Below are 23773 nucleotides of genomic sequence, written 5' to 3'. Positions count from 1 at the left end.
TTGAAGATCTACTGCAAGATTAGATACAGGCTTCTTAAATGATCATATATTAGAGATCATACAGTTATATGATCACATTTACAGATACATTTAGGGTTAACAATATGAACACAACACAGGCAGACCTGGGTCAATTACGAGATCCATAGGAAAACAAACAAAAACAACTTTGACCTTAAAACCACTACAAATGATCAGCGTTTGAATACTTTGAGAATAACTCCTCTGAAATGAGCTTGCAACTCAAGTTTCCTTAAATTTACAGTTGGTAGATACTTCTGGTATTTGGCCCAGGTCTGATTTCAACGGTTGGTGTCTTGAGAAATGTGAGAGCTACACCACAGAGGCACAGCTACCATCAAACCTACAGCCTAACTTTGGGACAAGTGCAGCTTTACATCACTTGCAAGCATATAGAAGGAATGAAGTCCTAGATAGGGTTCAAGGATATTGGTTAGCCAATGACAAATTTACAAATGGTTAAAAGCCAACCCATCCTTCAGAATGCACTAGCAATGGAAAATACATGCTTGTATAAATCCACGTCCAGTCAAAGTTATCACATTCATCACAACAGGACGAACCAGTTGCATAATCAACCATCTTATCTTTGATCTTGCATTTTGAAGAGGAATGTCTCTAAACAAAATAAATTATGAAAACACCTAAACAATTTATTGCAATGCCAAGGAAGCCATTGTCAAAGTTACTTTACATGTGTAACTGGAAGGATAAGATGGACTTTAAAGAATCAGCTCCACAGGGACACAAGTGCGCAGCTCAAACTTCTAGAAATATAGGGGAAAGACTACATCCAATTTGCTAAAATTATCATGAACTTAGGCTCAACTTCTCTAGATTGTACGCATCTCCAATCTTTAAACCAAGACACCAGACTAAACAACAGAGATGGGCTAGAGTCTGTGTAAAGGAAATAAAGGCCAAAATCAGGTCTTTACTAGTTCTTAAAAATATATAATCAGCATGCACAGAGATCAACAGAAATGGCATTTTGTATACCAGGAATAAACTATTTGAAACAGGGGCAGGGTGAACAGGGCTAGTTGTACTGTAGTGCACTTCAGAACCCCTCGTGGTCCTTCTTGTCCTTCTTTCCTTCTGCTTCAAATCCATCAGTGCCATCACTGTTATCGCGACGCCTCTTGCGGTTATTTCGTACGTTGAAGCGCGAGTTCATCTGAGGCAGGGGGTCCATACCCAGAACCTTGTGAATCTGACGGAACGCCAGCAGCCTTAAGGCAAACTGTGGAGAAAGGGCTCGGGTCAATAAATTCAATGTACCTCGATTAATTCGAGACCATAACCGCATGCAAAATTATACAATAATTGTCAAAATACATTTAAATATTTTTAATGGAGTCAATGCATGACAAAAAAAATATATATTCTACAAAGCAGTTACTGTGTACTCCACCTGAGCGCTTGACGTGATGTCCTCTCTCTGCTGCTCTTCCATGCTAGCCAGTGTATCCGTTGGATTTTTCTCACAGGGGTCCATCAATCCTGGAGCACCTACATCACAAGGAAAAGGATAAGATAAAGAGCATGTTAAATTAAGCAACTAATTTCTCAAGTTGAACTTATGCAACAATGACTAAGTTGCCAATAAATTAATGCTTCCAACATTTTCATTTTATGCTCTAGAAAAAAAAAAACTGGTTGCATAATTACTGCAAATTACTTGCATTTTCTGACTTGTCAACAAAAGCTACAGATATTACCAGAGGGCCTTCTTACCAGACAGCAGAATGCCTGAGGAAATACATTCAAAGACTCGTCGCAGAGAATCTCCAGGGCTCATTGGTCCAGAGGCACTGCTGATGGCCTTCTCCACCAGCAACTCCATAGCCTTGGAAAAGTCAACAGTCACTTAATAGAATCCACAATATCAAACACTTTCTCTTAAAAAAAAAAGGCACATTAAGCATCAGTTTACTCAATTTTATTATCCTGCAATCTTCCTCTTACAAGTAGGACTAAAAAAAAAGCAGCATTATGCTTTTACAACCTCTATTAGCAGGGGTGGCGAACATCAGTCCTGGAGAGCCAGTCCCGCAGAGTTTTGCTCCAACCCTGATAAAAGCTCACCTGCCTGTAGTATTCTAGCAACCCTTCAGACCTTGATTAGCTTGTTCAGGTGTGTTTGATTAGGGATGAATCAAACTCAGCAGGACTGTGGCTCTAGAGACCATTTTGCAAGATGTAAACACTTTTCCAGAAACACTTCCTGTTACAGTTTGTAAAAGGTTTCTTTATTTCAAATGTAAAGAAAATATCTTAAAGATGTTCAACTTCTTGATTCAGTTGTACATGTTCTGTTGGTTTTATACCAACGTTTATGTGGTGATAAACTGACATAGGAAGTGCTTCTAGACCAGTGTTTACATCTCGTAAAATGGTCTATAGGAACAGTCTTAGGGATGCTAAATTACGCAACAAAGCTACACCGAGGACAGTATGAAGGAAGGAATGAAATGGGGGAGAAACAAACTTCAGGGTTCTGGGTTGATATTAGAAAAATCCTGAGCCTGTAATTTTTTTTCCTGGGACAGATGCGCAAGGGCCAGTTTATCCTCTGCTAATTTCTGACAAAATGACGAGTGGATGAACGATGGTTCTTCTAGTCTTATATTATTGTCTTATTTTTTTGAGAATGCAAGACACACACACACACAAACACATGAACTGTAAAGCCCGGAACACACCAAGCCGACGCCGACGAACTAGCGCTGATGAAATCCGACTGTGTTGTCGCCTCTCGTCGGGGTAAAAAGCTGCACTTGAACACACCGAGAGAACTGCAGGTGACTGTCAGCTATAATGTGCGTTCTGCGCCTGCACGTAATGAGCCAACTGTCTATTTCTGCACATATATTAGTCTATATTCTTCATTCAAAAAGGAAAACCGACGCTGCCGGCTGCAGATACACATAACGTAAACAAAGCAGCCAGTGCTTACCTTTTTGAATATCAATCCTGCTAAACATTTTCTTTATTCCACTCTGCTCATGTTAATATTGAAATATTCGCCAAGGAACACTCGGGTAAGATGATGTAAGATAAGAACAACCTTCTAACTTTACCGTTTTGACTTCTTTGCTTGCTGTTTTGCTTTTATTATTGTGCACTGACTGTTTCACTAAGCTGAACAGCCAATCAGAGTTCTCGCTTTCCCCGACACCGATTCAACATGTCAAATCGGGCGAAACAAAGCCGACAAGGACCATTTTCAGCCGACGGCACGGAATCGTGCTGTGCGGAACACACCAAAGAAACTTTGTCGGCTGACGCACAAACACCGCCCAACCGTCTGCTAGGGGTGTTCCGGGCTTAATATATTTTTTTCATGATATTCTGAGATCAAAATACGTACAGGTTGGCAGGTCTGCGATTGGCTGAAGTAAAGTAACTGGTGTGGTTTAGTGAAAGTGCCTCTGCGAACGCGAATCTGATTTTTTTTTTCCCGCAGACATGTCTGTAAGCCGGAAACCCAGCATGGCACTGGAGCATGTTGGTTGTAGGAAAGGCCCCATACTACATAAGATACATTAGCTTTTCAGTAATGCATCATGAGTAATGTAGACAGGAACCATCCTTGCATCTTCTCAAGTCAACTGCAGATCTATGCATTGTGTTAATGTCAACAGCAACTTAGTATTGGGATATGCTATGCCAATTACTGGAAAAACTACACAATTTTAAAAGCAGTTTTAAAGTGTGGCCACATTTGATATTAAAAAGGTCTCCTGACATGAATTTTCACTTTCTGAGGTTTAACATTAATAGTTAAGCTCCCCTAGCCTGAACATGGTCCCCCAGTGGCTAGAAATTTAAATTGTAAACCAAGCTTTTGCTATCTTTCTCTGGCATTGAGTAAATGAAAGCTCAGACAGGCTGATCTTGAATCTCTCCTGTATGACATCATACAGAAGAAAGATAAACTCCTCTTTCTCTGCCCAGAGATTTTGGCTCAATCGCCCATGAGAAAATGAGCTAGGAAGTACGAACGCAAGTTTTTCCTCGAGACATCATGGCTTGCAAACGAGCAAAGCATGGCAGTTGATCGGTGCTTGGATGAGGTGAGCGTTCTGGCGCACTATGGCAGCCGTCGCATCATCCAGGTGGATGCTGCACACTGGTGGTGGTTGAGGAGACTCCCCTCTCTATGTAAAGTGCTTTGAGTGCAGAGAAAAGCACTATATAAATGTAATGAGTTATTATTTGTGTCTTTACTCACCCAGCTAGGAAAGGCAGACCAGGTGGGTACTCGCTGACACAGGTCACGCAGTATTCGAATGACAATGACACACGACTGGAGCCCATTAGCCCTAGCCTTCAGTGCAGTGAAGTGAACTTAAGATTAGTTAATGCACAAGAGTAAAGACATACAACATGTCAGAGTTCAGAGAGAGGTGCAACACTACTGTTCACAATGGAAGCTTTTAACTGGTTTAAAAACAGCTGGACCAATTGACTTTTTTTTTTTTAAAGCTTCCATTCCCAGCAGTATTTTACCTCACCATTAGTACAAGAGTTCAAAGTTTGCAAGATTCACTTGGAATGACTCCTTGGTAATCTTGTAAACCTTGACCTCAATTGTCAAATACTTCACAAACATATACTTTCATTTTACAAAAGATCAGTTTGCAAGAGTGGTTGCATAGGAACTGAAGCAGACAAGGAAATCTGCTTTACTTTGCCTGTGTATTTGCGGAGATGGCAACAACACAGTAAACTAATCAGATATTCCTTTTCTCTCAATCCCTATTCCCAAGAAAGAAAAAAAAAGAAAAAAAAAAAGAAAATAAAATGAAATCACAAAAAAACAAAAGCTCTTATCGATGACACTTTATGCAAAGGTATTCTGCAGCCTTATGGAATCATTTCACATGCCAAGTAGTATTTAATATAAGACTAATGAATAAAATGACATGTATGCAAGGATGCAATTTGTTAGGATCAAATCAGCTCATTTACAAAAACAAAAATGGAAAAGATAGTATAATCACCCAATTTTATACTGCATCCTTGCATCACTCCCCCTCCACCCCCCACAAAAATCAGCTTTGAGGTTTAAAATTTAAAAACAAAAGACTAACCAACTTAAATGAACAAATAAAAAAGGAATACATCTCATAAGGCTACAAGAAGAAAGTAAAATGATGTTCCGAACCTGGAACCACTTAGCGTGGCGTAGGGCAGCCAGAGCGTCAAGGCATTTTTGCCTGTCCAAGACGTCCGCTGGGTCTTTCACCATACTCGAGGTTACATCTAAAAATGGATCGAATTGTCAAATGGTGGTGAGGAATGGGTGTTTGACCAGGTCAGAGAGACTGCCAAGAACACATTGCCACACATACCAGTCTGTTCCTGATCACATATTTTTCAAAATGTAAAAACCTGTTTATGTATTACACAGTTCACCCCATATGCAAAATCTTTCAGATCTTTTCAACAACATTATGGATCAGCTACACTTGCCATTGGGTGCACTTCTATTTAGTCTGATGTGGTGCTGAAAGAAACAGGATAGGGACAGATTAATCCTGAATTCACAAGTTGTTGTTTTTTCCTTTTTCACGGGGGGGCACTAGAGAATGTGGCATAGTGATATTGGATTTCACAATTAGAATAGGAAATGCGCTCATGATTTTTTGGTACTTTGCATATAGTGAGCTTGACGCCTATAATTAATGGCAATATAAACATCTCTTGATAAAGACCATATCAGTTATGGCTTGTCAAATCAATGCTCTGCAAACCTCCATTTGAAACTAATGGGAATGACAATGCATGAGTTTCAAATGCTAAAATATAGTGAACTAGTCTAACAGAAGTAATACTGATACAATCTGTAATTGCTAAAAACAGCAGAGTCACGCATAGCATTCGTCTTATGCAATTATACATTAGATCACATAGGTTTACAAACATTAATTTGAAAAACTCTTGAAATTGTGCCATATTGCCAACCAAGTACTATCCTGTTTATTCCTTACAGTAGAAGAATTAAAATTTTACATAAATTTGTTGTTTTTAAAAATCTAAAAAATTGTTGCTCTAGTTTTCTAGTATCAGATAGTGAAGTCAAATTTGAATATATTCAGGAAGTGTACAACTCCCTCATCTCTTGCCATCTTTAACCAGCTGACTTAACAGTTGAGGCAAAAGTTATCTTTTGCTATAGGCAACAAATTGTGGATTCCAATGTCCAAATAAAGTTTGAGGTGTTAAACAGGAAAAATACTTTGCCGATTCCGTTGAAAAACAAAGTCACTGTACTGATCCAGAAACATTGGAAAGATAACGGGCGACAAATGATACCCGATGTGTAAATCATGAGGATGTAAAACAGGGTTATCAAGGGAGATGTCTAATGTTAACAGCTGATGAGTTTTTGTAGCAACCCACTACAGCAACCTGGCAAATGGTAGGTGTGGCAAAGTGTTTGAAGGTATTCAGGAGTAGGACCTTGGTCAAAAATCCTTCCGGAGCTGGTAGACGTAGCCTCAGATGGGAGACAATTTGCTGAAAATGCAAGGAGGCTTTGGGCTGGACTTGAAAAGCTTTGTATACATGAAGGCAGCAATGCGTGCTGGCAAGAATATATGAAGCTCCCAGCAAGAGGATTAGGACATCACTGCATGCATACCAGTCATGATTGGGCTTGGAGAACCCCAATTCTCAATTTATACTGAAGGCTGTAAAACCCCAGGTCCAACCAAAGATTCCTCTAGTCAAAGCCTTCTTCCCAAAAGCTGACTGATACTCCCCTAAGGAGCCAAACAGGAATGGTGGCATGGCCACAAAGCCTGCATTTAAGAATTTCAGTGACTTCTTACCACATTTCCCCAAGTAGTAGAGTAACCAGCACTAACCCGTTTGTCTTTTTATATCCTTACAACGAAGAGTATTGGTGTTTTGTTGTTTAAAAAAATCATACGTTTCCCCATGTAAAGGAGGAATTAAAGTAACAGCTGTTTGAAAGCCAAATTTTGCCATTTATCAAGCTCTATATTGGATTGCTTCTCTCAGGGGAGCACTTTCATTTTGGAACAGGGGACCATACAATGGTGAACAATTTCACCACTAGACGAAAATAAGATTTGTTTCCTGTGGGGACATGGTAGACATTCCATTTCTATTCAGGAACTAAATCAGAAATTAAGTTGTTTGCACAGAATACTACCCCTGAACAAACTATGACCCCCTGAGAAAGAAAAGGATTTTGCATAGGACACAATCCCCTTGAACACAGGAAACAAAAATGAATCTTACCCGGGACTAATTAGACTTACACAATGCAAACACTTATCATGCTTGTTTTGGGTAGAGCTTCAAGAGCACCGGAAAAGGTGTTACAAAGAGAGGAGCCGGAGCACCCACTGCCGGCATCGGAGATGGTTGGGTAGAACCTGGCAGCGTTGAACTCGGCTCTAAAACAACTTGAAGCCACTTGAACGGGCTTCAATCCTGTTATAGCGTGAACATTACATGCTTCAAATGAAATGAAGTATAAATGAGAGAAGAGGCACTTTACCTCAATGGCTTAACTTTTAAAGAAAAACTAGGTCACTTATGTACGGCCAAGCTCAAGCGCATACCAGGTTTAATGTTTACTACTTACAATATATATATTTATATTTTTTTTTTATTTTATTAAATGCTCCCAAGTCCAAAAGGTGCAAACTTAAGTGTGCCAGTATTAACATCTACTTCCATCTCCACAGTGCCAACAGATGGGCTCTTTAGGTTGTCAAAATCAGAATAAAAGTATTAATCTGATAGATAGTCGGTTAATGGGAGCAACGTCTTTTCCAACCTCCATCCCGGGGGTTCTCCTCTCGGATGACGGGTGAGGTGAGGGTGATGGTCACTTGCATCTTGGACTCAGTGCAGGAGGTAAGGATAATGGCAGCCTCTTGAATGGAACCTTTAACCTCATATTTCTCCGGCGTTACGATCTGACAAACACATGGGTTAGCAGTGTTGGGAAAAAAGCTCATAAACATCAATTTAAGATTGGACAAAGCTTGACCCACAGTAACAGGTGGTGTTACTCTACATCCTTAAAGGGTTAGTTATCTTCATCTTAATTTGTGTTCCGAAGATTAACAAATGGCTCGTGGCTTTGGAAAGCCATGAGGATGAGAAATTAAAGTGACAAATTTAATTTTGGGGTGACTTTAAATCATTTAAAAAAAAAAAAAACCAAATTTTGCAGTTTACATTGCATTGAGTCAGTACCGTGAGCTGTTTGGGGAGATGTTCCACAATGCGCGTAAGCAGATTCATGGTTGGCTTCTCAGAACATAGGAGGACTAGATTGACGTGCGTGTCTCCTCGCAGAAGGAGCCCCTTGGCAAGAACACCTACTCGCATCACTCCTTTCAGCACCCTGCAATGCAAAATAGGTCATGTTTAGCTTGGACCTTTTTCCTCCTTTCTGCTTTGAGAAAGATTAGAGCATTCTTCTCCCACCTGTCTTTGGGAGGCTCTTTCTTTTCTTTGTCTTCTTCGTTGCCCTTTACAGTTGTATCTTGGTCAGTAATGATGTCAGAGACAAGCTTAAGTGCTCGCTCTGTGATTGATACAATCTTCTGGATGGCCTGGAGCTCATCCTCAGATGGGTAAATAGCTGCATGTTTGGTCATCACATAACGATCATCCGAAGAATCAGGGCGACGTGGAGGCTGCAAAAAAAAAATATGTTAGAAACCAAATAAGTTGATGACATTTCACTAATAGATATGCAAGCAAAATATGATGATTCGCTCTTAAAAACCTACAAAACTAAATTTCACTTCAAAACTGATATGCTAGTATAAATGAAGCTGTTTAACGCCATTGGGCCATTTGACCATATGGATTGTTTTTAACCAACCATCTGTTGGTAATACTAGTAGACTAGAAATTTTACTCGGGGGCAGCCCTAAACTTGATAAATTTGATGCCTCCATGCTGATTCAAATTTAATTCCGCATCTCAAACACAAGCCACATGTTTTGGCAAATCCAGCATGTTTTATCTCCATAGCAGTGTTCAGGTCTTACCACTGGTCCTTGTGGTAGAGGAATGGGCATCCCAGGTCGCACTCCAAGAAGACCAGGAGGTCCAGGTGGACCCTGTGGATAACCTCCATCAGGCATTCTGCGCCTTTCATCCCAGTGGTGCTCTTCCTCCATACGCCTCCAATACATGTCTTCTTCGTAGCGCCTGAGGACAAACACTATATTTAGGACTAGGGATGCTCATTTTGACCGTTTAACCGTTAGTAAAAATTTTGACCGATTAATACTGTCAGTTAAACGGTTTAAAAGTTTTTTTTTTGTTTTTTTTTTGCTGCATGGTTTAAAAACAAAACTAGGCCTATATAGGTTTTACTATATATTTAAAACTATGCATCAACTCACGGGGCGCATCGACACGCGCAACTACCCACGTGCCTGGCCTGCAGACATTTTTTACCGAGCAAGCAAAATGAAGCGATCGAAAAGAAGCACTGTGTGGGACCATTTCAACAAAAAGGGCGACGACGAGGTTACCTGTAAAATATGCTGCGCTGTTTTAAAATACAGCAGTAGTACAAGTACGATGCAGTACCATTTAAGAAGCAAACATCCGCAAGCATCGTGTGATGAAGGGCAACAAACTCTCCCCGCCATGTTATCAGGGAGAAGATGCGATGCACGGCGATCTGAGGAGATAACGCAGAGAATCTGTTCTATGGTTGTAAAAGACACTTTGCCCATAAGTGTCGTCTGTGGTGAAGGTTTTCGAGAGCTACTGGGCTATATTGAGCCCAATTACGAAATCCCATCAAGATCCACTGTCACCCGTAGAATTGAAGGCCGCTATGAGGAGAGAAAAAAATTGCTTAAATCGCAACTCGAAAGCACAAAGTGCGTGGCCCTTACGACTGACTGCTGGACAGCACTCACAACGGAGAGCTATATAACAATAACGTGTCACTACATCGATGAAGACTGGCAAGTTAATTCAGCTGTCCTTCTAACACAGAGTATGCCTAGCAGACACACAGCTGAGAACCTTGCAGCTAAGCTAATTGATGCGGTGGAGACATGGGGACTTAATGGAAAAGTATCTGCATGTGTTCATGATAATGCACGCAACATCGTGGCTGCAAACTCTCCAGAACGGGTGAACTGGGAGTCGGTTCCCTGTTTTGCTCATACATTACAGCTCGCTGTAAATGATGGATTTAATGTGTTCGTGCATCGGGTCATCGTTGCAGCTGGACGCCTGGTTAGGCATTTTAACCACAGCACCCCTGCCTGCAAGGCACTGGAAGATAAACAATCACAAATGAAACTTCCAAAACACCAGCTCATTCAGTCTTGTAAAACAAGATGGAACTCGGTGTGTGACATGTTCGGAAGACTTCTCGAACAAAGGTGGGCTGTTACAGCCGTTCTGTCTGACCGAACGGTTACAAGGCTGCAAGATGCCAGAACCCTGGAGATCCGAGACGAACACTGGCAAATAATGGAGGAGATTACACCCATGTTGGAAACTTTAAAATGTGCAACCACCATAATGTCATCAGAAAAGAACGTTTCAATTTCCAACATTTACCCCATCACCTTTAGCCTGCTGAACACACACCTGATGAGAGCCGAGGATGACGGCCACAGAGTGACGGAGTTCAAGGCGAAAGTTAGGCAATCCTTAAGTGACCGCATGCAGGTAGTTATTGTTATTAGGCTATTATTTTTATTATTATTATTATTATTGTCGTTGTTTTGCATTAATTAGGGGGTTATATGTTCGTCACAGGTTGACAAGGATGATCTGGTGGCCAAACCTGCGCTGATCGCCTCTGTCCTGGACCCCCGCCATAAACATCTCCCTTTTTTTTCACAAATGGAGAAAGAAGCCGCAAAAGCAAAACTTATTGAAATGTGTGCTGCTTTGGAAATGGCCAATGCGGAAGATGAGGCAGCGGTGTCTGCTACCCAAGCTGGAGATAAAGACCGCAGCCAAAGTAACGCCATGATGATGCTCTTGGGAGATGACTACAGCACCCCTCGTCAAGCCACTGATTATCCAAAAGAGGTTGACATCTACATGAGAGACAATCCTCCATCTCTGGATATTAATCCTCTTGACTGGTGGAAAGCAAATGAAACGCGCTTCCCGAAGCTGGCCACTCTAGCGAGACGTTACCTGTGTATTCCCGGGACATCTGTACCATCGGAGAGGGTGTTTTCTGCCGCGGGTCTAACCGTCAACAGGCTACGCTCCAGACTAACCCCAAATCACGTTGACATGTTGCTTTTTTTAAATAAAAATTAGACACGTTGTGGATTGAGGTATGCCTGCTATTTTCATTTAACGAAAAATCTTAGTCTAACAGAAAATAGACACGTTGTGGATTGAAGTATGCCTGCTATTTTTATTTAACGAAACATCTTAGTCCATCCTTTTAAACGGATTTATTGTTTTCTTTTTGTCATGTTAATTTGTTAATTATCTAAGTTTAAATATATATATTAAGTGTAGGCATATTTCATGGTTTTTTTTTCGATTTTTTTTCCTCTGTTGACACAAAATTTGATCTGAATCCAGGTTCTGTTGTTGATCTGTTCTTTTTGCTGCTGATTGCACTTTACACATTAAAATAAACCCTTTGATAAATAAATAAAATTGTTTTTATTTTTAAAATTTATTTTTAATTTATTTTAATACACAGATACACGTCAATTTTATTTTTCAACGCCAATTCAATATAATCTTAGTTAACGGTTAATAATCGATTAACGAGCGCCGGTTGTCGGTCGGGAAAAATAACCGAAATGAGCATCCCTATTTAGGACCTCTTAAAAATCTCAAATGTAGATAGTGACATATTAGAGGGGGGAAAAGCATCACACCTCATCTCCATCCTCCAGCGCTCCTCTTCTTCACGTCTTCTCCAATACTCTTCCTTTTGCATCTGCTTCCTCATCTTTTCCTCTTGGATCTTCCTGGCTCGGATGCTAGGTTTCACTTCCACCTGGAGATCTGGGTTCACCTTTTTCTAAAAAAAAAAAAAAAAAGCTAAAATGAAATATCAAAACCATTTAGATTTTTCTGCATTAATCAAAAGAATCACTACAAACTAATCCCACTATAAAAATAAAAATAAAAAAATCACTCACTAACCTTGTACTGCAGTCGATGTCTCCTTCCTTTCAAATGCATTTCCTTGGCATTTGGGTCATTAAAACTGCATTCACACAGTTTGCAGTGGAACCGGATAACCTTTCCTTCATCATTCCTCACCTTAAAATTAGATTAAGATTAAAAAAAAAAAAGATTGTTCACACGTGGCTACATGACATAAATTACTTTCAGTAACTTTTCCTTTTAATAATTCTTCTGATACCTCCTCTACATAGTCATGTCCGACGGGCTGAACATCACTCTGCAGGGCTGCAAGTGCTGACTGGGGTGACATAGGGTCAAGTATTTCATTCTTTCCATCCAGTGGTGGTGTAGACTGTGCAGTTTTAGCAGCCTCAATCTTTGATTCATCATTTTTAACAGCAGTGGTCTGTAATTTGTTTCCACCTGTTTTGGTCATGCAAATAAAATAAAATAAATAAAAGTCCCATAGGACCAATCAAAGAACAAATATCATTTGTTTAAGACATACCAACAAAGTTGATCTTGGGCGTGTTGACCTTCTTGACGGAGGTGCTATTGACCGAGACACTGTTGGCCACTGCGCTCTTGCCCTGTGCAGCTGAAGCCATGTTGTTGGCCATGCTGCCAGATTTTAAGTAAGAGGCAGAAACCGAGGAAGCAGAGAGGTTGGACGATGTGCTTGTGGAGCTGTTGCTGTTGGAGCTGGCAGTCTTATTGGGAGCTGCGGTACTGGAGGTAGAGGACTGGGAAACAACACTGGGCTCGGTGGATGGTATTGGCTTTCCTAGTTTGGTATGCAATTTCACAACCTATAGAAACGGAATGCAATTAGATATTAGGTAGATTTAATAAACTATTATGTGCAGACTATTTATGTGATGAAATCAGAAAATGAGTCATGTACCTTCTGGTGTTTGGCTCCTCTGATGTGTGCGGCGTAGGCGTCGGCCCCAGTACAGGACACATCACAGAGCTCACAGCGTAGCTGATTCTGTGTGCCGCGGGCGGAGCTCCCGCCTCCACTGCTGCTACTGCTGCTCTGCGATACCTTCAATGCGGCTTCTTTCTTTTTGTGCTTCTGACCTTCCAGATGCTCCTTATAGGTCTGAAAAAGAAGCAATAAGACAAATACACTAGGAGTAGGTGCCACAATTCATGCAAGTTTATCTGAACGTTTGCTATGAGTGGTGCGGTTTATCTACCTACTACAAACACTACACAAGACAGATTGTTTCAAAGCGCTAAATATAATTAAAGGGGGACATGACTTGATCACATAAAAGATGCTCATTGTGTTTTCAGTGCACTATATGAGGACATGACCACGTGAACATTACCTCCAGATCACCTCGGAGATCACTCCATGAGCATTTCATTTAAAAACTATCGTCATATACACATACTCTTCTGAATAATCTTTACGACAACACTTGAATAATGAGGCTGTTCAGGAATAAATTATTCCTCCATGTTTCCTTTTAAAAGTACATCTCTGTTGTGCAGTTTGAAAAAAAAATTCTAATTATTAAAAGGTGTGCAAGTTAATTGTTAAACGCAATTAATTTAAAAGCCAATGCAATAAACTAGAAAAATTTAATTTTCCGTCATCAACAGCATAAACCGTTTATCAAACCATTTTCAAATTTATGGAAAAACAGAATTTAGGACAAAATAAAACCAATTTAAGGCACTCAAACAGCAATAAATTCATTATAGTAAAATACCTGAGGTCCCGCACAACTGATCTTGCAGACGTCACAGTAGTGTATCTGTGGTGGTTTAGGGGGCTGTTTCGGCTTTAGTGTTTTGTTCTGGAAGGGAGTTTTCTTTGTAAATGTGCTGCCGGTCCATGCGGCAGTGGCAGCTGCAGCGACGGCTGCTTGTTTCTGCTGCTGTTGCTGCTGTTGATAGTAGGAGGAAGCAGCCGAATACACTGCAGCTTCATAGCCAGAGTATGATGTTGCTGAATATACAAAGAGTAACAATTATTGGCCACAGCACAACTGGAGATTGATAGGAATGCAAGTTTTAAATTGTAAATCTAGAAAACTAGATACGGTGGCTGAACTGGTAGCGCATGACCATGTTCATGGGTTTGGGGTTGATGCAGTATTAAAACGTACGGGGTGTGGAGAGGGAAGCCTTGTCAATGATCGCTACTCAAATTCAGGTTGGAAACAAATTTCAGAGTTTAATTGGAGAAATTACTTAATTCAGTTGGATTTTAATAAAGCATTTGGCTAAACCACTCAACCTTTAAAGGGGTCCTATTATGTCATTTTATGAAGTCTTGATTTTGTTTTTGGGGTGTACTAGAATGCTTTCATGCTTGATTGTTAAAAAAAAAAAAATAATAATAATAATATATATATATATAAATATATATATTTTTTTACACATATTTTACAGTAAAGCTCCTCTATCTCCAGTCTGGATGAACGAGTCATTTCGAGCCTTCAAAATACGAAACGTGCTGTGACTGGTTAACTTGCCCAGAGTGATGTGATTGGTAGCGATTAAAGAGTTAGACTGATAATTAAAAAAATAAATAAATAGATCTGCAAGGTAAAGTTTACAAAGCTCAGACACAATAACTAAAGTTGAAAAAGTATAACAGGACTTCTTTAAATGAGTAGGGCTGTCACAATTCCTCAATTTAAAGGGTTAGTTCACCCAAAAATGAAAATTAAGTCATTAATTACTCACCCCCATGCTGTACCAACCCCGTAAGACCTTCGTTCATCTTCGGAACACAAATAAAGATATTTTTGATTGAATCTGAGAGCTAGATCAGTCCTCCATAGACAGCCTGAGGGACTGCCTCTTGACGGCCCAGAAAGTCATTAAAAGAAAAGGTTTAAATATTCCATGTGCCTACAGCGGCTCAACTATAACTTTATCAAGCGACGAGACTACTTTTTGTGCGAAAAAAAAACGTAAATAACGACTTTATTCGACTTTCCATTACTTCCTTATGGGCGCATGCGCGAGAACTGAGACGAGACCGTTCTTCTTCGACTACTTTTTGTTACCGGCTGCTCACCGCTTAGGAGTTTTACCGCCCCCTACCGTATAAGATGACGTACTGATATAGCCGGAGGCGCAAAACGTTCTGTTTACAAGCAGTACGTCATCTTATACGGTAGGGGGCGGTAAAACTCCTAAGCGGTGAGCAGCCGGTAACAAAAAGTAGTCGAAGAAGAACGGTCTCGTCTCAGTTCTCGCGCATGCGCCCATAAGGAAGTAATGGAAAGTCGAATAAAGTCGTTATTTACGTTTTTTTTTCGCACAAAAAGTAGTCTCGTCGCTTGATAAAGTTATAGTCGAGCCACTGTAGGCACATGGAATATTTAAACCTTTTCTTTTAATGACTTTCTGGGCCGTCAAGAGGCAGTCCCTCAGGCTGTCTATGGAAGAGTGATCCAGCCCTCAGATTCAATCAAAAATATCTTTATTTGTGTTCCGAAGATGAACGAAGGTCTTACGGGGTTGGTACAGCATGGGGGTGAGTAATTAATGACTTAATTTTCATTTTTGGGTGAACTAACCCTTTAAGTCGAGTAATCGTTTAAAAAAATAAAATAATTCTTTGATTGCAATTCAGCCTACCTGTGTTGATTATCTGACAAAATATACCGGAAGTTGCGCATTCTATGGACAAGAATCGCATTAGACTGTTTTACAAGGCTGCACTATATATTAAAATGGTGCATAAGTGCTGTATTGTGAACTCCTGGGCTATTGAACCCTATTGAGTCTTAAACGTCAGCGATTGGTCAAGGCAGATCCAGAGTGACTCTGGGCAGATACAATAGTTTTAAACTTCAGAGTACCCGCCTACACAAATTGTTCTTTTCAATCTTTTTTTAAACTTGCCATTGTGTAGTTTTGTTTTTGGATTTGTTAGTGTGTTTTCATTATTGTGATTTGTTTTGCACCTCTCAGCAACTATATAGTGTGGTTTGCAATGCGTACCAAACGGTTCAATACAAATACGTGTATCGTTACACCCCTACCTTATGTGTCTTTTTAATTAAAGGTGGAGTATGTGATTTTATTTGACCATTTTTTTCAAAATCACTTGAAATCCTATTAGGAACCCACTTACTGGCTGTAAATTAGAAGCACTGAAATGAAAATTAAGCAATTTAATCATCTGTGGAATGGGCAGGACTCGAAAAACTCCAGCCAAACATTTTCAAGAAAAAACTAGAATCATTGGACAGAAAACTACCATTCTACTACCAACAGATGCGGCTGTGGCATTTTTTTTTTCTGCTTGACAGGTGAGAAGCCGATTGACCGGTGAGAAGCCGATTGACCAGTAGTATTTACTAGTGCATGAGAATTGTAGCTGTTCTAACGTTATAGCCCAGCCATATGTAGAACTAGCTAGGCCAAACAACCTGCTTGGGGAGAAAGCTGATGTGAGCGATTGTATTGATGCACCTGATTACTCAAAATAATCAACCGATTACTTACGAAAATAGTTGGTGACAATCCTAAATGAGAACTTGGTGTCTCCAGGGCTCAGTGTACATTTCATAATATCAGATAAACAATCTGAGAACCAAGAAAATCCACAAATGCCTTTGAATAGAAGCATGATATTCTTACCAGAGTATGTGACTGCATTGGTGCTGTAGGTGGGACTCTGAGAGTATGATGGGAGTACAGAGGCAGCTGCAGCTGGCTGTACAGCAGAGGACACTGGGTAAATGGAGAAGGTTGAGGTGGCAGGGCTGGGGTTGGCTGGCTTTATGGTTGTAACCTGACGCGTTTGCTGGGTCTGGGTGTAAGGAGTGGCGCCTTGGCTGTATCCAGTTTTAGGTGCTAGAGGGAGGAGTAAAACACAGTTGTAAAGGTTATTTTGCAATACAGATCATTTAAATGGTGACCTGAAGAAGATTGATTTCATTCTGTACCCTCATTGAAAAAATACATTTAATTTATTTTTGCATTATTATTTAAATGTTAAAGCTTTTATGGAACACCAAGGTGTTTCACATTTGCAAATAAACGAATACGTGAGAATTTTAAAAAGAACTAATAAAATATTGCTTTCCATTTAAATGCCAAGATGTGTCCAGCGTACCAGTCTGATAGTAGGATTCGGCCACAGTCTGTTGTGGCTGGGCTGCTGCAGCAGCCACAGCCGGTGTAGCCACAGGTTGCTGGTAGTATTGTTTACTGTCATATGCTACAGCCGAAGCTGTGGAACGCACATATGAATAGGAGTCCTGCAACAGTAAGGGAACATGGACAAGTGTTTTTAAAAAGTTAAGCGCCCCAAGGCTGCATTTATTTGATTAAAAAAAATACAGTAACAATATTACAATTTAAAACAACTTTTCTATTTTAATACATTTTAAATTGTATTTTATTCCCGTTATGACACAGCTGAATTTGCAGCAGCCATTACTCCAGTCTTCAGGGTCAACAGTTGTGCTGCTTCATGTTTTTGTAAACCGTGACACTTTCAAGATTCTTTGATGAATAGAATGTTCAAAAGAACACCTTTTTCAAAAAATAAATCTTTTGTAAAATTGTAAGTGTCTTTACTGTCAATTTCGATCAATTTAATGCATTCTTTCAGGATAAAACCAATAATAGATTTTTTTTTAAATCTTGCTGACAATCTTTTGAACAGAAATGTACAAAAGTAGAACTAAAAGTAAAAATAAAATGTGCTCTTTTACCTGGTAGTTTTGTGAGGTGACTGGAGGTGGTGGTGGGGGTACCTCCTGTTGTCTCTGTGCATACCCGTAATCTGTGGCAGCGTGGGCTGGCTGGTATCCTGCATAAGCAGCAGCAGTAGCCGCAGCTGCTACACCGACTGGTGCAGGCCTAGCAACAGCAACCGTGGCAGCTGTAGGGGCGTATGCTGCCGCTACAGTGTGCGCCGCCACCGGTGCTTGATGCACAGTATAGCTGGCCACTGTAGTGGGGTGGGTGTATGCTACCCCAGCGCCCGGCTGCTGACTGCAGAAGAGAGGACCAGAGTCTTAGATGACAACACTGACAACTTGGGCTACCAATATCTGTGCTGAACTAAAGCATGTGTAATATAAATTTAACACTTGCAATTAATATCTCTCTAAAACATAAGGGTAGCTGACAAAATACGTTCGGGAAGTTGATGAGATCTAAAAATGCAAGGATTAATTATATATGCATGTGAAAAAAGAATTCATAAATTCCACAATATAAACTTTTATAAAATGACACTAAAAACGTTAAAATTCTGCAGATGACATTTTGAGATGTTCATGTTAACATCCAACTCACTCCATGACATTTCCCCCCAGTTTCACAGAAGCCCAAGACTAGTCCTAGAGTAAAAAGCATATCATATGTCTGTGCCATTGTTTTTTCTAAGATGCACACCAGTAATATTTTTTCTAAAACATTTATAAAAGCTACTTAAAGGGGCTAAAAAGGGGGCATGATGATGCACTGGAGCCACTGAGCTCCTGAACTAGGGATGTAAATTTTTTTTTTTTACAAATTCCCATGATCAATCGTCGTTTAAATTAATCAATTATTAATAGTCAGCATTAATGGCAAACAGCATTACAGGTTCTGCAAATGCTGCTCAAAAAGCTATGTTCCTCAACTGGGGCCTCATTTATAAAACTTTGCGTAGGATTTGCGTCAGAAGTGACGGATGAAACACAGGACGTGCGTACGCACAGAAATATTCGCATTTATAAAACCGTGCGCACGCACATCCTACGCATTTTTCCCTTAATAAATCACAATCAATTCTAAATGTAGCACAGCTTTTGCGGCTTCACGTCACGCCCATAGTTGCCCATAAATAGTCCGTGAAATGCCCACAAGTTAATGTTCATCGATTGTGAAATCATGTTAAACACAGAGAGGAAATTAAAAAAAACGTAACTTCACTCAATGTGAAGTAGAAGTTATCGTTGGCAAGGTGGAAAAGAGGAGAAAAATGTTGTTTGGAGGGCACAGTGTGGGCATTACTAATGCCAAAAAGGCACTGGCGTGGCAAAAGGTTGCAGACGGCAGACGCCGTAAATGCTGTAGCCTCACAACCTCGGACTGGGGCCGAAATAAAAAAGAAATGGTCGGACATCAAAGTCGAGGCAAAAAAGTGTCTTGTCATTAATTCAATTAGAGAGGTGGCCAAGGAGTTGGGCGAAATCAAGACTGTCCTAACTGAAATAAACTGCACAATGAGGGAATTCTTGAATAAATAATATATATTTATTCCACACCTTTTGTTGTGAAGATGATGCGTTCACTCCGAATGTTTATAAATGAGGCCCTCAGTGAGTAAGAATGGTTATTAATCTAAATAAGGGTTAGTATGATTGTAAAATGTTTAGATGTGATTGATAAATTAAATGTAATATACAAATATAACAACAAACACAATGCATCATCACCAAAGCCGCCTCAGACGCGTGCTTGTCAGAACGTGAGACTGTTGTGGACGTGCACTGAAAACGTTAACTAGGCTTAACCCAATTAATTCACAACCATTTAATAAAATAGTGTTCTCATGTTATACAATATGACAGTCCCAAATTAACCACTGTTATTATTAGTCGTGCATTCGTCTTGAGCAGCGCGCGCTGAATAAATAACCGTTGACGATGAATAAGGGTCTTATCTAGCGAAACGATTGTCCATTTAAAAATAAATAAAAAAGTTAGTTTTATGAGCTCAAATGCTCATCTTGCTCTGTTCTGTGAGGAGTGTTCACAGACTCTCCTGTTCAAAACGTTCATCAAAATGAACAAATCTTTTTTTCGAGTCGTGACTCGAAGGGTCCTAGATAAGACCCTTATTCATCGTCTGGTATGGTTTAAAGCTGCACTGAAACTGTCATTTGGATCTTGACTTGAACCGTTTGGTTCCCAATGAAGTCCATTATATGGAGAAAATCCTGGAAAGTTTATCAAAAACCGTAATTTCTTTTCGACTGAAGAAGATAGATGTGGACATCTTGGATGACATGGGGGTGAGTAAATTATGAGCAAAAGCTTTTTTTTAAGTGAACTACTCCTTTAATTTTGACTTTAAAATGCCCTACTTGAACTACGGCCTAATCCTGGCTTGGACTAAGCCCCGTCTGTGAAACCGGGCCATTATCTTGGAGATTAATTCATAATAACCTTTTCTGATGGCTGGAATTAATGCAACAAATCCATTGACTTGACAGAAGATTCATGTAGAAAATCAAATCAGTTATGGATTAAATTAGTTAAATCATTTTATTGATAAAAAGGCAGAGAAAATGTCATCCGAATACTAATTCTCTTACTCTAATCGGTCTAAAAGCTGAAATAACATTGAGTTGTAACACACCATTCACCAAAGGCATCTCAAATCTAGAAGAGCTAAATTAATCAATAGTCTGTGGCAGAGTCTAACCACCATCCATGTATAAACTGCAAACATTTTCAACATGTAAAGTCATCAGAAAACTTCAGAAATAAGATCTAGCTTATGATAAATAATCAACATATGGAACAGTGACAAAACACCCAAACAGGAATAGTAGAACTACAAAAAAGGGCCTACTAAACCCTTTAAAAAGTGGATCAGGAGTGACATTCAAAGAGTCCTTGAGGGGCAAGACATCGCCCTTCCAAAGCACAACCACACAATGTATAATTTATTCGGCTAGATTTAACATCTTTGTTCAACGACAATAAAATGTCAACAGTTATAGTAATAGCGTGGCGCGAGCACGTAAATTTGCCTTTTGCGCTTCCGTCTTACACACTTGTTTAAAGAAGAGCGTCGAGCTGGACGCGCATGCGCAGGGCTGCTCTAGTGCAGAGCTGGAGGAGAGATGACTGACAGCTGCAGTCTACTTCATTTTTGGCAGCTCGGACTAAACTCATTTATCCAAACAAGTGAATATCAGAATTATTTCACATCACAATTGAAACGTCGGTCCAAACCAGTCTGAAGTTAATGTTGACAACTTAGTATTTACTAAACCTCGACTCGGCCATTAGTTTCAAAACAAAAATGTTTACATTCATAACTAAAGCGTCCAGATATTAAACCACCTGTTTATTTTTAACTATGATCACAGAATTAAATTGTGCACACTGCGGGTCACTAGTTACACCAAACGTTAATATTAATATAAAAAAACAGCTTTAAATTATATAGCGGTAATATAACCTCCTATTTGTAGTTTGTCCAGTAATTATATTTTTCACGTGATGGTCCCCGGAAAACGCCTCTCGACTCTCCCATATATATATATATATATATATATATATATATATATATAAAAGACAAAGTCACACTATATTTAAACATGTGTATGTAAAATACATGCGAGAATGCATCGTTTTCTCTCCAGCCGTTTATCTCGAGGCATAAAACTATAGCCAATCGCCTCCCTCCACTACCCCCACCCAAATCCAGCAACAAAGGCAGCGGGGCCAAATCCCACCATTACTGTACGTCCACCACCATCAGCGCAATCACCATTAAACATCGCGGCCCTTACCTGTACTGGGCCGCCGCACCGTGGGTAAAACCAAAGTAGTTGCCGGTGGCCATTTTGGCATCTTCACCAAGCCGGCTGGGCACTGAAAAATAGACAGATTCATGGGGGTTAAGCGACTGTGCGAAATGGCAACCATGATGAAGAGCCGTATCATGCGGAGGAAGAAAGCACGTAGGAAGCTACGACGACAGAAAGCCGACGATCCACGCACCACCGTAGCATGATCCCAAAAACATCCTCTCCCTTTTGAAACGCGCACTGATATCTCAATGTGCTTTTAAAAACTCAATTTTACTCACCATAGGTGAAGGAGACTACTGGACATATGGGAATCATTGGTTTCCTATTCTCTAACGAACTCTGACTCGTAACCCTGCCTTTTTATATGAGAAGGTCGTACCAGGATATGGCGCTTACCGCTCATGCGTGATGGGCCTTGCGCGAGATGGGAAGTGTAGTTTTTCTTAAATCCAGTTTCAAGGTCATTGACTACAACTTGTTATTCTTTCTTTCTGCCTTCACATACAATCGGAAGTTTCCTACTTTCCTTTTCTGAAGTCCTGATTACAATTTTTGATTTTAGAGGGCGCAAACTAGTATTTACAATAAATCCGAGTTGCATTAAACAAAACATCTATGATTAGTGATAGGAAGCAAATGAAACAAAATGGGCCATTCTTCAGAATTGGTGCAAACTGCTGTCCCACAACCAAAAACAGATTTAAAACCATTTAAGTATTCAAATTTTAGATGTTTACTAAGATCATTTTATTATCTATTGAATCACAGAATAATATAAGTAAGCTAAATATAGCCTACATACACGGACCATAATGTATTGGTTACAGTGCTGTCCCGAACCTAAACTTGTGAAAATGATACTGAAATGTTTTTTTTTCATTGTTGTTTTTAAAAAAAGCTTTTTGATTTCTGATATTTGATATTTTATTTTTAAATCATAAAACTTTAAGCAAAAAAAAAAAATTTCCCGCATTTTCATGTCACAACTGAAACAGTGTTTGTTTTAGTACATTGGTGGAGACTGGTTTTAACCATAGATATCTATATAAAGGCTAGATATGTCATCCACGCTTCTGGCCAATGGAGGTCGACGTCTGCACCTGTCGGCCATCTTATCACAGGCAGCTCGCTCACTCGTAACATTGTGTTAATGGTACATGTACTATTTAAATGACCATAACTTGCTCAGTTTTCTACCAATTTTCAATTTTTAAACGGTTTGTTTTGTTATAAACGTCATAGATGTAGTTATGACACTACATACTTATGAATAAAAAGTGTATAAATAAATAATCATCCAGAATGATAATTATAACCACGTTAATAACGTTTGTAAGAAACCAAACCGTTTGTAAATCCGTCAAGATTTCAACGAGATAAGAGTATTTGTGTTCGTGCTGACCACTCATCTTACATCAGCTTACCTGTGACAAGATGGCCGCCGGTGATGACGATGGAAACTCCGCCATAACACATCTAGCCTTTATATACATATCTATGGTTTTAACCACAACCCTACATTTTTGATCAGGAAATAGTCTCTCATAGCCTCTCTTTCAATGTAGATAAGTACCATCATTTTGAGGGAAATGTGTTTGAATGTCTGAAAATCTGTGACTGTAACTTACATCATTGTTTATGTTGTTACAGCTGAAAGCGTCTATAAATACAGTCCATTTTGCGTATACTGTCAGGAGCCATCTTTGGAAAAGAGTCTCGACCAGTCGAACCACGAATCGCGTTTGTGAAATCTAATTACATGGAAAAACATGAATTATATTTGTTTAAGTCTGCCCTGTCTGGGGAAAGAAAGGGCAAGAGTTTTTTTTTTTTTTCCGGTCATTCATGCAGATCACTGAGCAAGACTTCAGCTGGCGATGCAAACTAAAATCACGCAATAATTGTTCTAACTTATATATCGAAAAGGCAGTGTCGGATTCTGCAGTCACGCACAGTTGCTCTCCATCGACTGCGCTGATCAGAAGCATGATTGCAGATACAGAGCATTACAGTAACCAAGACACGAAGAAATAATAAGCATAAATTACTTTCTCCAGGTCACTGAATGAATAGATT

At 39.7% G+C, this 23773-nt stretch overlaps 1 protein-coding gene across 2 annotated transcripts; it reads right to left on the bottom strand.

Moving 5' to 3' along the window:
• Positions 1-926: 926 nt before the first annotated feature.
• Positions 927-22128, bottom strand: zfr (zinc finger RNA binding protein). 2 transcript variants are annotated; one of them, XM_039650056.2, is made up of 20 exons: positions 21976-22127; positions 21677-21758; positions 17871-18153; positions 17267-17411; positions 16789-17004; positions 13896-14134; positions 13076-13276; positions 12680-12980; positions 12410-12594; positions 12187-12306; positions 11916-12061; positions 9075-9237; positions 8503-8714; positions 8269-8419; positions 7844-7985; positions 5195-5292; positions 4259-4354; positions 1759-1870; positions 1436-1533; positions 927-1264 (listed from the first exon to the last, which is right to left on the bottom strand). In XM_039650056.2, the coding sequence occupies exons 1-20, from the start codon at positions 22010-22012 to the stop codon at positions 1082-1084; spliced, it is 3210 nt and encodes a 1069-aa protein (XP_039505990.2). In that variant the 5' UTR covers positions 22013-22127; the 3' UTR covers positions 927-1081. The 2 variants fall into 2 exon arrangements, 1 of the variants encoding a protein (XP_039505990.2); XR_016168323.1 differs by lacking the exons at positions 927-1264; positions 1436-1533; positions 5195-5292 and having other exon boundaries at positions 1806-1870; positions 21976-22128.
• Positions 22129-23773: the final 1645 nt, after the last annotated feature.

The sequence above is a fragment of the Pimephales promelas genome, chromosome 4 (assembly GCF_988280905.1).
Source record: "Pimephales promelas chromosome 4, fPimPro1.hap1.1, whole genome shotgun sequence".
NCBI classification, from domain to species: domain Eukaryota; kingdom Metazoa; phylum Chordata; class Actinopteri; order Cypriniformes; family Leuciscidae; genus Pimephales; species Pimephales promelas.
Note: the sequence above shows the minus strand (reverse complement) of the source record. Positions and strands in the feature narration are given on the sequence as shown.